Source organism: Seriola dumerili, unplaced genomic scaffold (assembly GCF_002260705.1).
Source record: "Seriola dumerili isolate Sdu_G_001 unplaced genomic scaffold, Sdu_1.0 BDQW01000216.1, whole genome shotgun sequence".
NCBI classification, from domain to species: domain Eukaryota; kingdom Metazoa; phylum Chordata; class Actinopteri; order Carangiformes; family Carangidae; genus Seriola; species Seriola dumerili.
The window spans coordinates 5,452,260-5,465,107 of record NW_019174471.1 but is presented as its reverse complement, the minus strand read 5'-3'; the positions used below and the strand labels follow the sequence as shown (position 1 = coordinate 5,465,107).

The 12,848-nt window shown below is 39.8% G+C and overlaps 1 protein-coding gene across 1 annotated transcript; it reads left to right on the top strand.

The window, feature by feature from the left end:
• The first annotated feature begins 495 nt into the window (after window positions 1–495).
• On the top strand, window positions 496–12,692 carry LOC111228209 (cyclic nucleotide-gated cation channel beta-3-like). Its single transcript, XM_022754025.1, has 16 exons — window positions 496–606; window positions 1,924–2,090; window positions 6,016–6,176; window positions 6,316–6,845; window positions 7,956–8,006; window positions 8,087–8,173; window positions 8,272–8,336; window positions 8,801–8,923; window positions 10,115–10,256; window positions 10,645–10,804; window positions 10,972–11,069; window positions 11,157–11,240; window positions 11,570–11,688; window positions 11,854–12,006; window positions 12,349–12,499; window positions 12,672–12,692. The coding sequence occupies exons 1-16, from the start codon at window positions 496–498 to the stop codon at window positions 12,690–12,692; spliced, it is 2,223 nt and encodes a 740-aa protein (XP_022609746.1).
• The last annotated feature ends 156 nt before the right edge of the window (window positions 12,693–12,848 follow it).

Sequence of the window (12,848 nt, the reverse complement as noted above, 5' to 3'; positions counted from 1 at the left end):
TGTTGTGTGCATGGGTGAATTTCCTTTGTTTTCCCTTGTCTTGTATCCAGCTGAAGCTTATAGTAAGATGGTAAATGTGCTGCACTGTGTTCAATAAAGTGTGTTGAAGCAGTTGTCACTTAAGAGCATAATAGAGCAATGGTAAGCGCAGTTTGTATGTATGTCACACCTGCACACACATGCATTCTGCTTTAGTGGTCACCTATAAGCCTAATGGGATCTTACATGAGATGGTGATGCGCTTAGATGTTGCTGGAGAGGGTGGGGGCTATTATCTGTGCAACAGCATTAGTGGTGCTAAAAGCAGTAATACCATCAAAGTGGTTATTAGGGTGAGGTGCTGTTAAAGAGGGGGAGAAAAAAAGGTAGACAAGCAGAAAAGGGAGGGTGAAGCCCGGACATAGGGGATCTTATAGGTCCTGAGGAATCAGTACCTGCCCCTCATACAGGCAGCCACTTGCAGAGAACAGTAGATGCACTATTAGGTTTCTAGACATGTTTGGTAAGTTGAAGGGCCTCCTCAGTGGCCCGCAGGTGCCAGCGGCTCCTGGGACCACCAGAGATGCTCCTGACCCAGCTCCAGCTCCAGCCCCAGCTCCAGCCAAGGTAAGACCTGTGTTGTGTTGGTGTTTTATATATATATATATATATATATATAGTCTCAATCTTCTGAAGTTGTTTTTGGATACTTTTTTTCATATCTACTGTCTCGAGAGGTAATTTATTCTTCTGTATTTTTACAAATGTTGATTAGCTTTCATAATGTTCACTTTGTGCCAGTAACAACAGCAGCAGCAGTAGCCAAGACTGAAATCATGGCCACAAAAAAATTAAGTACTGTGTCCAGCATGTAATACAGCAAGTTTTGTTCCATTTGTTTCTCCTGACATAACAGCAGTGACTTCTTATCTGTTCCTCCATCCATTCAGCTGCTCCATGCTGAATGGATTGCCAACAAAGAATCAAATTAAACTGTTTGATTACACAGACCTTATTGAAACCACTCATTGCCCAATGGGCACTTTTCATTTAATTTCATCTCAAACGCTGCTTGTTTTCAAAAGTGTCTATCAGGCAAGGGAACAATTTCTCAAACATTAAATTCGCTATTCCTTAAAAATACTCTTTGAATTGGATGTCTCTCTAATGACCATGGTTTGGGTAATGAAGCCAAACATCTGACTTTGTTGAAAATGTTGAATTATTGTGTAGGAAGAGAAGGCAGGTGATAAGGACAATGACGCCAAGAAAGTGGACAAACCGCAGGGTAAGTAATCGTTCATCTGAGAGGCCGAAATGAAGCTGAATTACTGTACGTCCTATTTTGTTTTGCTTTGGGCCAGATGGGCTCTCTTTAGCTCTCTGTCTTCTGCCTCCCTTGGGCCAAAGCCTGTGGTTAGATACTGGGGAGAGTCTTCCTTCTGGAGCCTTCAGAACAATATGTTGTGTAACTTATTAAAATGCTTCAGTATGTCTCAGGCATGTGTTTTACCAGAGCAGTACCGAAGCAAAAACATGATAAAACACATGTATTTTGTCTCATTGCTTCATGTACTGTTTAAACTGCTAGACACATCATATCCTTCATCAATTCAATATTGATGATGATGATGATGATGATGATGAGGATTGTAATTTTATTTGTATGAAACCTTTAAAAAACAGAGATACAAAGTGCTTTACAGTAAAACAGGAAGAGGAAGGTAAATAAAAAACATAAAAGGTGAAATTACATAATATGTTAAAATGATAAAATGCAAGGCTTTAAATACATGCAATAGAAGTCTGAAGTCTCTTAAAATATGTCAAAAACACGGTGGCAACAGCAGCAGCTGTTTGTACAAGTTGTAATATTTGGTTGTTTCAATTCCTGAGACCAGAATTAAATGCACTGAAAGAGTCAAGTCCAAAGGTAATATAAAGTCTGATTTTTCTCCTTTCTCAGAATCAACTCCGGCCCCGGGCCCTGCACCTGCACCTGCTCCTGCTCCTGCTACAGCCCCAGTTCCTGCTCCAGCCCTGGCTCCAGCACCAGGCCCTACAGCAGCTCCAACTAACCCTGATCAAGCTGGACCTGGAGGGCAAGTCCTGCACCCTTTTTAGTATCCGTAGTTTCTTGTTGTTTTAGCAACGCTGCCATCGACAGTGGCAAGTGTTTTTCTAACTAATTTGTTTTCAGACATTTAATTGCAGAGTGGATGCATTAAATATATGACACAAGCCTATTAAAGCAAGCAGATATATTGCATTATCCCTTGAGTATCTGCCCCACCCCCAAACTCCACTTTAGCTTACCAAAACACACTCCTGCCAAGACACTGACATCACAGACCAGTATCAAATTAATCAGCAGTTGGATGCTAATTAATCAGATTGCTTGGCAAGATGGCAGGGAGAGACAGAGAAGGCCATCAGAGATGAATACAGCATGTGAGATCTTTATCCCCTGGTGCTACATGCATATAAACAGAGGGATGACTGGAAAGTGGATTAAAAGCTTTTCAGCTTTTTAGCTTTAAGAAGCTCACCAGGGCTGCCTCTGGCCCAGTAATGAAAACCAAGGAGGCTGAGGACAAATTCAACTGATCCCTACAGTTGTAAACACATGTAACTTTTTCAAATGAGGAGACATGTTATAAATGTTTTACCAGTGCATAACAAAGGAGGAGCTGTAAGAATGAGGGTACAGGTAGAGGTGTCAGCCATGAGCTTGAGTGACACAAGGAATAAATAGCACAAGATCGTCAGGAGTTCAAACTTGATGTCCCTTGCTGTTCTCCACAGCAGGGTTAGCCTGGTATGGGCTGATTATTGGCATCTTACAAAAGGATCTCAGGTACTTCAGATGAACACAAGGCAGTGTTTGTTGATTAAGATATTATCATATAATGTGTCACATTACAAGAACACTATAAGCAAACAATTACCTGTAGCGGCATCCATCAAGATGTCAATGTGTGCATGTTTTCAGACACTGGTTGTCCAATTAATGGCAGGACAGACCGGATTGGGCTTATTTTGCGGTATCTGAGTCAGACCTTTATTCCAAAAACTACATTTCTTTGAGCTAGATCTATATGGTCTTGGATTGTAAAACAGTAGCTTTGAAAAACACCTCTTACAACTATAAGTTTATATTTTTGATAGACTTAATTAACATTAGGATGTAGATGTCTGAATCTCTGAAGTTAAATTATAGGTTCAATTACTGTAACATCTTTTCCTTTTTTCTTCTCATTTTTAAGGGATGTAGATTTTTCATCGTCTTTTTCATCTGTGACCTTTTGCCTAATTTCTCAGTCTTTGAAAACAACCATATTCTCATGTCTTACAACCAGTTTATTCCATTATAATGAAATCTCTTGTGCAAAGTACTGAACATCTTTTGTCTGTGTTGTATTGAAGATACAGTAAAAATGTGGGCTTACACTTAAAGGGACACAGAGCAGAGGAAAAAGCTGTATCTTTTAGAGCAGGTAAGGGCTGCAGTCGAAAAGTAAAAAAAAAAAAAAAAAATCCCTCTCCTTGACCTCAATGGAAAACCTTATGAGGTCAAGGAAAGATGTGACGGAGAATTCAAAATGAAATGACAACCACAAAGCTGACGGAATCCAACTGTACTTCTTTTTAACTCTTCAACTTTATCTAAAACACTTGGACAATATATACTCCTTTCCAAACCACAAAAACAAACAAATTATATGTTGAAATAAGATAATAAGAAAAGAATACACAAATAGAGAAAGTTGAGACAGTGAAATAATAATCTTTTAAATAAGGAAAAATAAGGAACTGAGGGGCCGGAGTAAATCATATTCAGACATAGAGTTTCTTGGCATGGGTACTTTTTACCTTTTATTTATACATTTGTCAAGTAGAAAAAAATGATTTAGTGCATTCCACAATGGGGGGATTTAGTGAAACAACATTTTTGTATATAGTATTTTGTTATGATGAAATTTGATATGCTTGTTCTACAAGATTCTCTAACTGGAGAGATTTCAAAGAGCACAAATCTATATTTATGGATTTGGAGCTTAGCCAAGCATATGGATTTTAGTTTTGAATGAAGTTTTGGATCATGCCACAAACATGATAGGTGCCCTACAAACATGATAGGTGCCCTGTTGTTCCTACAGCTTCATGGGTCTGCAGGGTTAAAACTAAAAGGGTTTGGTTCTTTAAATTTTGCCGCTGCAAGGAAAGAAGGGACGGCATTAACTTTCGTGAAAGAAAGTTCAGATAAGATAGGAAGCATTGATGCTCCTTTCCTCAGCAGTTAGAGAATTTGACCAGCTCTTATCATGGCTGACACCTAGATACCTCCAGGTCATTTCACTCAATTAGGTCAGTTAGGAGCCCTAACACTTTTCGACTGCAGCCTAAATCTGTGGAAGTTTCCCATATGATTCTGCGACTGATTGCCACAAGAGGGCAGCTGCAGGCTTTGTCAACTGAGAAAAGCATCTCCCTCTCTGTAGAGTAACTTTCTTTCAAATTGTATGAAGAAAAAAAAAACTTCTCAGCACTCAGCTCCACATCAGTGCAGTGCACCAGTGTCAGTGAGAAGTAATTGGTGTCATCTTTTGAGTCGTCGTGCCTTCCTGTTTGTTGTAAACTATTAATGGAATGTTTTAATGGATTCAGGAGCTAATTCAAACACACGAAAGATCATTTCTGTGGTGCTGTGGTGATTTATGTGCAATGACTGGAAACAAATAAGTCTCTCCTGGTTCCTCCTGAACAGCTAGATGTATTATTGATGTTTGTCCACTAGGAGGCGACACATAAACGCAGACGCCACCTTCCTCTGTCTGCTCTCCTGGGGCTGACATTTACTGTGCCTGAGTCAGCTGAGCCTTTCCATTTAAAACTTTATTTTCACAGTCTTAATGTCTTTATTTAACCTGAGAAATCATGTGAAAACCAGTTCATGTGGAGATGAGTGACACCACAGCTGCTGCTTTCATTGACTTCTTCTTCTGTTTAATGTTCACATTAATAAAATCAGCCACAGGAGGGATGAAGTGGGATTGAGTGAGTGAGGAGGGGGGAGCCCTTGTCTAATGGGGTTAGAGAATTGTGTGTGTGTGTGTGTGTGTGTGTGTGTAGTTTGCATGTGAGTGTGTGTGTGTGTGTGTGTGCGTGTGTGTGTTATTAGACAGGTCATTCTCAGTCCAAGTTTAAAATACAATTGAAAAACATAAATCACATTTACATAATAATATGAATGTAACTCAAATGATTGCATTAAGCCTTGTCTAAATAATGGTTTTCATTTTACTTTGAGTAACTATGAAGATTTTAACAAAACAATGTCACACATGTTCATTAATCCACAGAAATCTGCTCCTTATAAACACAGTCTCCTTAGTAGTCCAGTGGAGATGGCTATTTCAATTAAAGCAGGTCTGCTCTCTGTGAGATGATGAATCTAATTCATTTTGACCACATGCCCATAAATTTCTCTGTTTACATTTTTATAGAAAATCGCTCTATTATGTAGATTTCATAAATCATTGTTTAACCAGTCTTCTAATGTTGGAGTATCTGGTTGTTTTTTGTTTTTGTCTACAGCACGGTTGTCTATCAATTTACTTCTGCTATCATGGCTTATGTTGGTGGTCCTATAGGTTTCCCTTCTTCTATTTCCTTACATCTTGAAAAGTAAATAACAAAGGCGCACCAAAGGTTTTAATTGAGCTGCTCAATAGTATAACAGTAGTCTCTCAGATCTGGCATTGTCAGACCTCCTTTGCCTCTTGATAACTGCATTATTTTATTCTTTTTTTATTATTATTTTTATTTGTGTCTCTTTACCCATCCAGATAGACTGAGAAATTAACTTGTTCAGTTATTTCAATTGGCAGGGATGGGAAAAGACATAACATGACAAAACAAACATGTTAATCATCGGAAAGTTTTTTTCAAGAACTTTTTTCAGCACATAAACATCTAGTAAACCATCTGATGTTTGTGAATAGCTGCTCCTTTCTTTGTATTTTCCATCTTCAGACAGGAAGTGGCCCCTTCTCTGCCCCCAGCCATCGTCATCAACAAGTACTCAGATGAGCAGCTCAGAGCCATCATCAAACAGATGAGAGAGAGACTGGAGCTCTACAGGGAGAAAGTGGTTGATCAGTATGCGTCCTCCCCTGAGATCAGCCCTCCTGTCAGTGAGTACAGATACAACATTAGGCTACTCATCTGGATAGACACCGCTCTCAGCTTCACAGTTTTCAAATGATGTGTGTTACTTGAACTTATATATATAATTATATTTCAGCACACTCAGTCTTGATACTGTCCTTTCAGCACCTCTGCTACGCAAAGACTACTACACAAAAGTCATAGAGGAGAGGAAGAGACAAGCAGAGGAGGAACGGATAAAGAAGGAGGAAGCTGAGAAAAAGAAGAAAGAGGAGCAGGAGAAGAAAAAGAAGGAGGAAGAGCAGAAGAAGAAGGAGGAAGAGGAGAAAAAGAAAGCAGAGAGTAAAGATGGGAAAAAAGAGGAGGAGAAGGTAAATATGAAGACCAAGATTATTGAAGCTGCCTGGCGTTTTTTGGACGTTCTGCTGAAGCCGATCGAGGACAGGATGGACGCTGTGCTGGGGATGACCATGGACCCTTTCACAGACCGCCGCTACATTGCCTGGCTGAGCCTGGTGACTCTGGCCTTCAACTACAACTCCTGGTTCGTGACGGTTCGTCTGTGTTTCCCGTACCACAATGAGAGCGCCATCCCTTACTGGTTTGCACTAGACTTAGTGGCTGACCTCATCTACCTCATAGACTCCATCATCTTCCAGCCTCGCAAACAATTTGTCAAAGGAGGAGACATCATAGTAAGTCTGAAATGGTACTAAATGGTGATGGTCACTGAGAATGACCTAGTAAGATGCGACAAAATGACTGTTGGTAGAGGGTGCACGTTCAGTACTATGCTTTGGTTGGCTACAGGACAACATATTCAATGAAAGTATCTATGAGGGATCTACTTTTTAATAATTCTAATGAGAACTTTGATATGAAGCCCGCAGAGCCCCAGCCCTGTCGCTTACCTATGCTCTGCTGTGTTTCTCTTTCTGACTCTCTCTTTTACAACAATCAATTCACAAATTATTAAATCATTTTTGGATACATATTTTATTTTCTTCAAGCATTGATAATGAATTGATCTTAATCATGTGTTGAGTTTTGCCATGCATTATGTAGGCAATGGCATCTATATACCCCTCCCTCTTTGTGATGTTGGCCCTTTGCCAGATGAGGACCTAGAGCACAAAGACAAGCTTTGACTGTGGCTTGGATATAACAAACAGTCAGACTTCAGGTAGACATTTAAATTCGTATGTTGCGGAAAGCAGTTTAGTTTTTGACTATCTTATATTGGACTATGGTACAATGAATTCTGAGTAAATTAAGACTTTTTTTCATAATAAAAAAAATGGCCAACCGAGGAACCACATCTAAGCCCTCAGCTCTGTTTACCCTAGCAGAAGGTGTTTGTCTTAAGGAAGAATTCAACAGTTACAAGAGTGTATGAAGAGCGTAACAATAAAAAGAAAAATGTGATTTGAAAAAAAATAGTTGCAGTTTGTCAAAACTCATTCCCTTCTCATTGCTCTCTCCATAACAATGTTAGCAAACCACATTTTATGAGCCATGTTATCCTGTTTTTTGTTGTTTGGTGCTACTGCTCAGCCCAAGTGTCATTGATTGTTACCATGGTCATGGTAAGACCATGGTTACCACTGGTCTTGTGTTTCTGTCTTAAAATTAGTCAGTATGTACTTTTGTGAAATGGTCTGACTTGCATTGGACAATCTGTAAGTAAAATTAAGACTGGACTAACACTACAGACCAGTCTGACATATCTTTGTGAAACATGCCCCTCATGACCTGGTGTGGTCAAAATATTTTATTCCTTAAAATGCCTTTTTTTTCCTTTTCAGAAAGACAGAGTGATGACAAAGAAAAACTACAGAGAAACTGAGAGATTCAAGGTATTGTAACCTGAATTCTTTGAACCTTGAAACTGAGTGTGAACTGACATCAGTGACCTCATACTGTCTCTCCTTACCAGACAGATATGATGTCCCTCATGCCATTCGACTTGCTCTACTTCAAGTTTGGATTTAAATCCATTTTCAGAGCCAATCGTCTGCTGAAGGTAAATTCACTCATGTTTTCACTTTGAACCAGACAAACATACTGAAGCCACTTTGTTTGCGTGTTGTTGTTGTTGAATCTCTCATTCTTATTTTCAAGGCAGATACATTTTTTGAGTTCAGTGATCGTCTCGAGAGCATCATGGCCAAGGCTTACATCTGGAGGTAAGTCACATAACAGGAAGTCAGCAGCTATGATAATGCTATTATTGTTGTTAACATACACACTTCATACAGTCGGTCATTTATAAGGAGCCTTTAACCCACGAAGGATGGCTTATGGTGGGTAGGACAGGAGTTTCCACAGATTGCGCTGTGGACAGTTTTCACAGGGTCTCTTTCCTCAGTGGATATGGATCATCCACAGAAACAATGACTCTGCTTGTTATTGTTGAATTTTCTTTTTTTAATGTTGTACCACAAACTACATTCATTCACCTCCACTGTATTGGTGAAATATGTTTATTCTTGTGTTGTCTGCCTCTCTATAGTAAACCACTTATATTGTGATTTTCCAGAGGAAACAATAGCTCATTATGGCATCCTGGCAGTTAAGTAGGCACTGAAGGGAATGTGAGCAAAGAGTAACAGAGAGAAGTAATGCAGTAACCTCTTCACTCCCCTGTTAGAGTTATTCGCACCATCGGTTATCTCCTCTTCGTGCTTCACCTCAACGCCTGCTTCTACTACGTGGCCTCAGACTTCCAGGGCATTGGCCAAACTAAATGGGTCTACTCTGGCGAAGGCAGCGCGTAAGTACAGTTCCTCTGTATTCCTGCTTATATGGGACTTTCTATTGCCTTTGCTGTATGATGCACTCTTGTAAAATGACATGTCAATGTATAGATTTCAGTTTTAAGCGATTACTTACCACACAGTTAATGTCAAAGTAAAGTTATCTGTCTCATTAAAATCTCCTCCTCAAAAAGTCTAATCAACCCACTAATGAAGTGCAGAATAATTTCACAATAAGTGAACTACATCTTTGATACTGCAAAAAATTGGTGCTGGCTGAATTAAAAATATGAACAATTTGGTAATGTACCTCTTCAGCACAATAAATCCATGCACTATTGTTCCTTTTAATGATGTTAGAGAAAAGAAATATGTTCATTGATTAGCTGAGCAATTGGTGCCAAATAGTGTGATCAGAGCAGAGGGGGACCTGCTCCCAAGCTACGATAGAATCTGTAACTTCAGCTACAGGAGTGTAAAATGTCAATGTTAATTAATGATCTATGCCTTAATTAGTTATTTGTTAAAAACTCATCCATCTCCAACAGGCTTTTAAAAATTAATTGCTCTCTGTTTATGACATCTTTGGCCATCCAAAGAAAATAACTTTAAGTTTGAATTGTATTGTATGTTCGTGTTTGCTGCTGCTGCAGTTACCTCAGCTGCTTCTTCTATGCGGAGAAGTCCCTGCTGATGATTGCTGAGTTGCCATTTCCAGAGTCCATGTTCGAACAGATCTTTCAGATGACTAACTACATTTTTGGGGCATTCTTTATGTCCATCATTCTTGGCCAGGTAGTTTTTTGCTAATATATTTAATCTTTTTCATGTTTAGTGATGAGTTGGTCTACCTGTTTTTGGATGGCATGTCTGGCTTTATATGACTATTGCCCTTTTCCTTTTTTCTCTTTCTTTTTTTTTGGTTTACCTTTTATCTAATTGTCACAAAGTATTTTTTATTTCTTTCAAGCAACCTAAGTGGTTTCATGACAATTTGGTAGCAAGAGAATAAGGGACTTAAACTTTGTGAAAATTGGTGAAATAACAATTCAATTCAAAGTGTCTGAGCTCTACAGTGATGCGCTCCTCCTGAAACTAATGCACACACACACACACGCACAAACATTCAGTTCTTCATCTAAGAAACAGTCCAGTGACACTGAGTATAGTTTGTGACAGCCACTCTAATACCCCCGCCCTCTCCACAGGTACCTGCGTTCTTACTACTTTGCTGTCCGCAGTCTGATCAACATCGGGGGTCTTAACGAACCCCACACCGTCTTTGAGATTACCTTTCAGATGACTAACTTTTTCACGGGCGTCTTTGTGTTCTCCAGTTTGATCGGACAGGTAACATAGAGACACCTTGTGCCCGTAGCATGAGTCACAGCCTCAGTATCCTCAGCTCATCTGGAATCCTGGTAGAAATTAGCATCTGTAAATCAGTTTGTCATCATCTCTTTTCCTACTGGTCTCATTAATGTAGTGGTGTAGTGATAGATGAAGGAAACCTGTCATGTGACTGATAATCATTAGTCTTAACACCACACCAACACCTCATCATCTGCCATTCCAACTGCTGTTGCTTTTCACTGGTTTCCTGTGGAGTCTTCACTGTCAAACTGCTTGTTAAATGTGATAAGAAATTATTCATTCTCCTGTCTAACTGACAGGAGTAGTCATGAAAGTTACCGGAAGGCTTCCTTATGTTTTATCACCTTACGTCTTGTCACCTCAGATGAGAGATGTCATTGGTGCAGCCACAGCGGGACAGACGTACTTCCGAGCCTCCATGGACAACACTGTGACCTACATGGTGGCCAACCACATCCCCACTATGGTGCAGAACAGAGTCCGCACCTGGTACACGTACACCTGGGACGCTCAGGGCATGCTGGGTCAGTAGACACTGGACAAAGAGCTCTGTTCAATATTTCTAGAATGTCAGAAGGTCTGAAAGGAAACCGCCCAATCCTGATTTTACTTCCCTATGTAGCTCCAGACTGACCTGAAGCCCAGTTTGGCCCCAGAATAATTTTTTTCAGTTTCATCTTGATGCTTCCAGATGAGTCAGAGCTGCTGGACAAGATGCCTCTGGTGATGAGAACTGCCATAGCTGTTGACATCAACCTGGTGACCTTTCAGAAGATTGATCTTTTCAAGGTTCGGTGACATCAGAGAACATAAATAAGGTGAACAGGCAAACTGCAGACATGATATCAGCTGAATATCTCCATACTGTTTCCTCAGGGCTGTGACCAGCAGATGCTGGTGGACATGTTGCTGAGGCTCAAGTCCATCATCTATCTACCTGGAGACTTTGTTGTGAAGAAAGTGAGTCATAGAAATTACAGATACATATTTTAAAAGTTGTTGAATCATTGTTAAAGCACGGTTGTTACTTGAATTCAGAGAGACAGTTACAGCTTTGAGACAAGCTAGCTAATATACTATAGTATATTCATTTAAGACAGCAGAGACTGACCAGAGTCTTTCTTTATTCATCAGTAAGTTTATGTTATTATCATGTGACCTCGCTAGATTTCAAAGTTTAAGTTGTTTGGCATGAATATTGTCAATTCCTTAATTCAAAAACATAGGAACTGATCTTTTGCTTCCCTTCAGTAAATCATTTGTGTAAACATCCACTTCCGCCTCTGCAGGGAGACATTGGTAAAGAGATGTACATCATTAAAAGTGGAGCGGTGCAGGTGGTGGGAGGACCCGACAACAGCATTGTGTTTGTCACACTGAAGGCTGGCTGTGTGTTTGGAGAAATCAGGTGAGATGAAGTTCATGTTTTGTAAGACTGAAAAAAAAAATCACACTGTGATAGACATCAGCCGATATGTTTAATAGTTTTTAATCAGAAGATGTTCACTTATAATCCACTGACAGAGAACACCACCAAGAAATACTGAGTAATATAATGTTGCTTTTCTCTCAGTCTGTTGCAGTCTTCCAAAGATGGAGGAAACAGGCGCACAGCTAATGTCAAAGCACATGGCTTCGCTAACCTCTTTGTCCTGGAGAAGAAGGACCTGTTTGACATCCTTGTCCACTACCCAGAGTCTCAGAAAGTGCTGGCCAGGAAGGGAAAGTGAGTCAGAGGAGTGAAGGCAGAGGTTTTTATCATCAGGCCATCACAGTAGACAGAGGTTGTCTCCTGTGCTGTTTTCTCTGGAGACTGATCACGTCCTCACACACAGTCAATGCCCCAGTTGTTTTTATTATTAATCAACCTACTATTTTTTGCAATTGGTCATATTCTTTATAAAACAACACCATAAGGAATAAGTAAAATAGTTTACTCACACTCACACTCACACTAACAAAAAGAAGAGAAAATCTCTGAAGCTTTGCAATTTCAGATTATATAAATCAGTGTATGTGTGTGTGTGTGTGTGTGTGTGTGCGTGCGTGCGTGCGTGTGTGTGTGTAGGAAACTAATGAAGGCCAAGGGTCCGGCAGCAGCTAAAGCAGAAGAGGATAAGAAGAAAGGCTTGACGCTGTTTAGACCCAAACCAGGGACACCCAAACTGCTGCGTGCTTTTGGAGGAAACATGAACAGAAAAATCATTGACAAAATGAAGGTAACTACACTTTATTTATCTGGCAAATCAAAGTATCTACATCTTCTTCTCTTCTCTTCTCTTCTCTTCTCTTCTCTTCTCTTCTCTTCTCTTCTCTTCTCTTCTCTTCTCCGAGGAATATTTTTAACACAGTAAATGTTTTTGCCTTGTTTTTGTGTTCTTTGTGTTTCAGATGGCTGCTGGTGGCCAGTGAAAACGCACTGCAGTGTGTTTATCTGGACTTTGTTTTCTATATAACTCCTTTTTGGGAGTGAGTGTACGGCTTTATTTTCAATATATTTTGTACTGAGTGTTTTTTTTCTGTTATATCACATTGTTGAGGCAAATGCTCCTGTCATTTCCTAGGGTC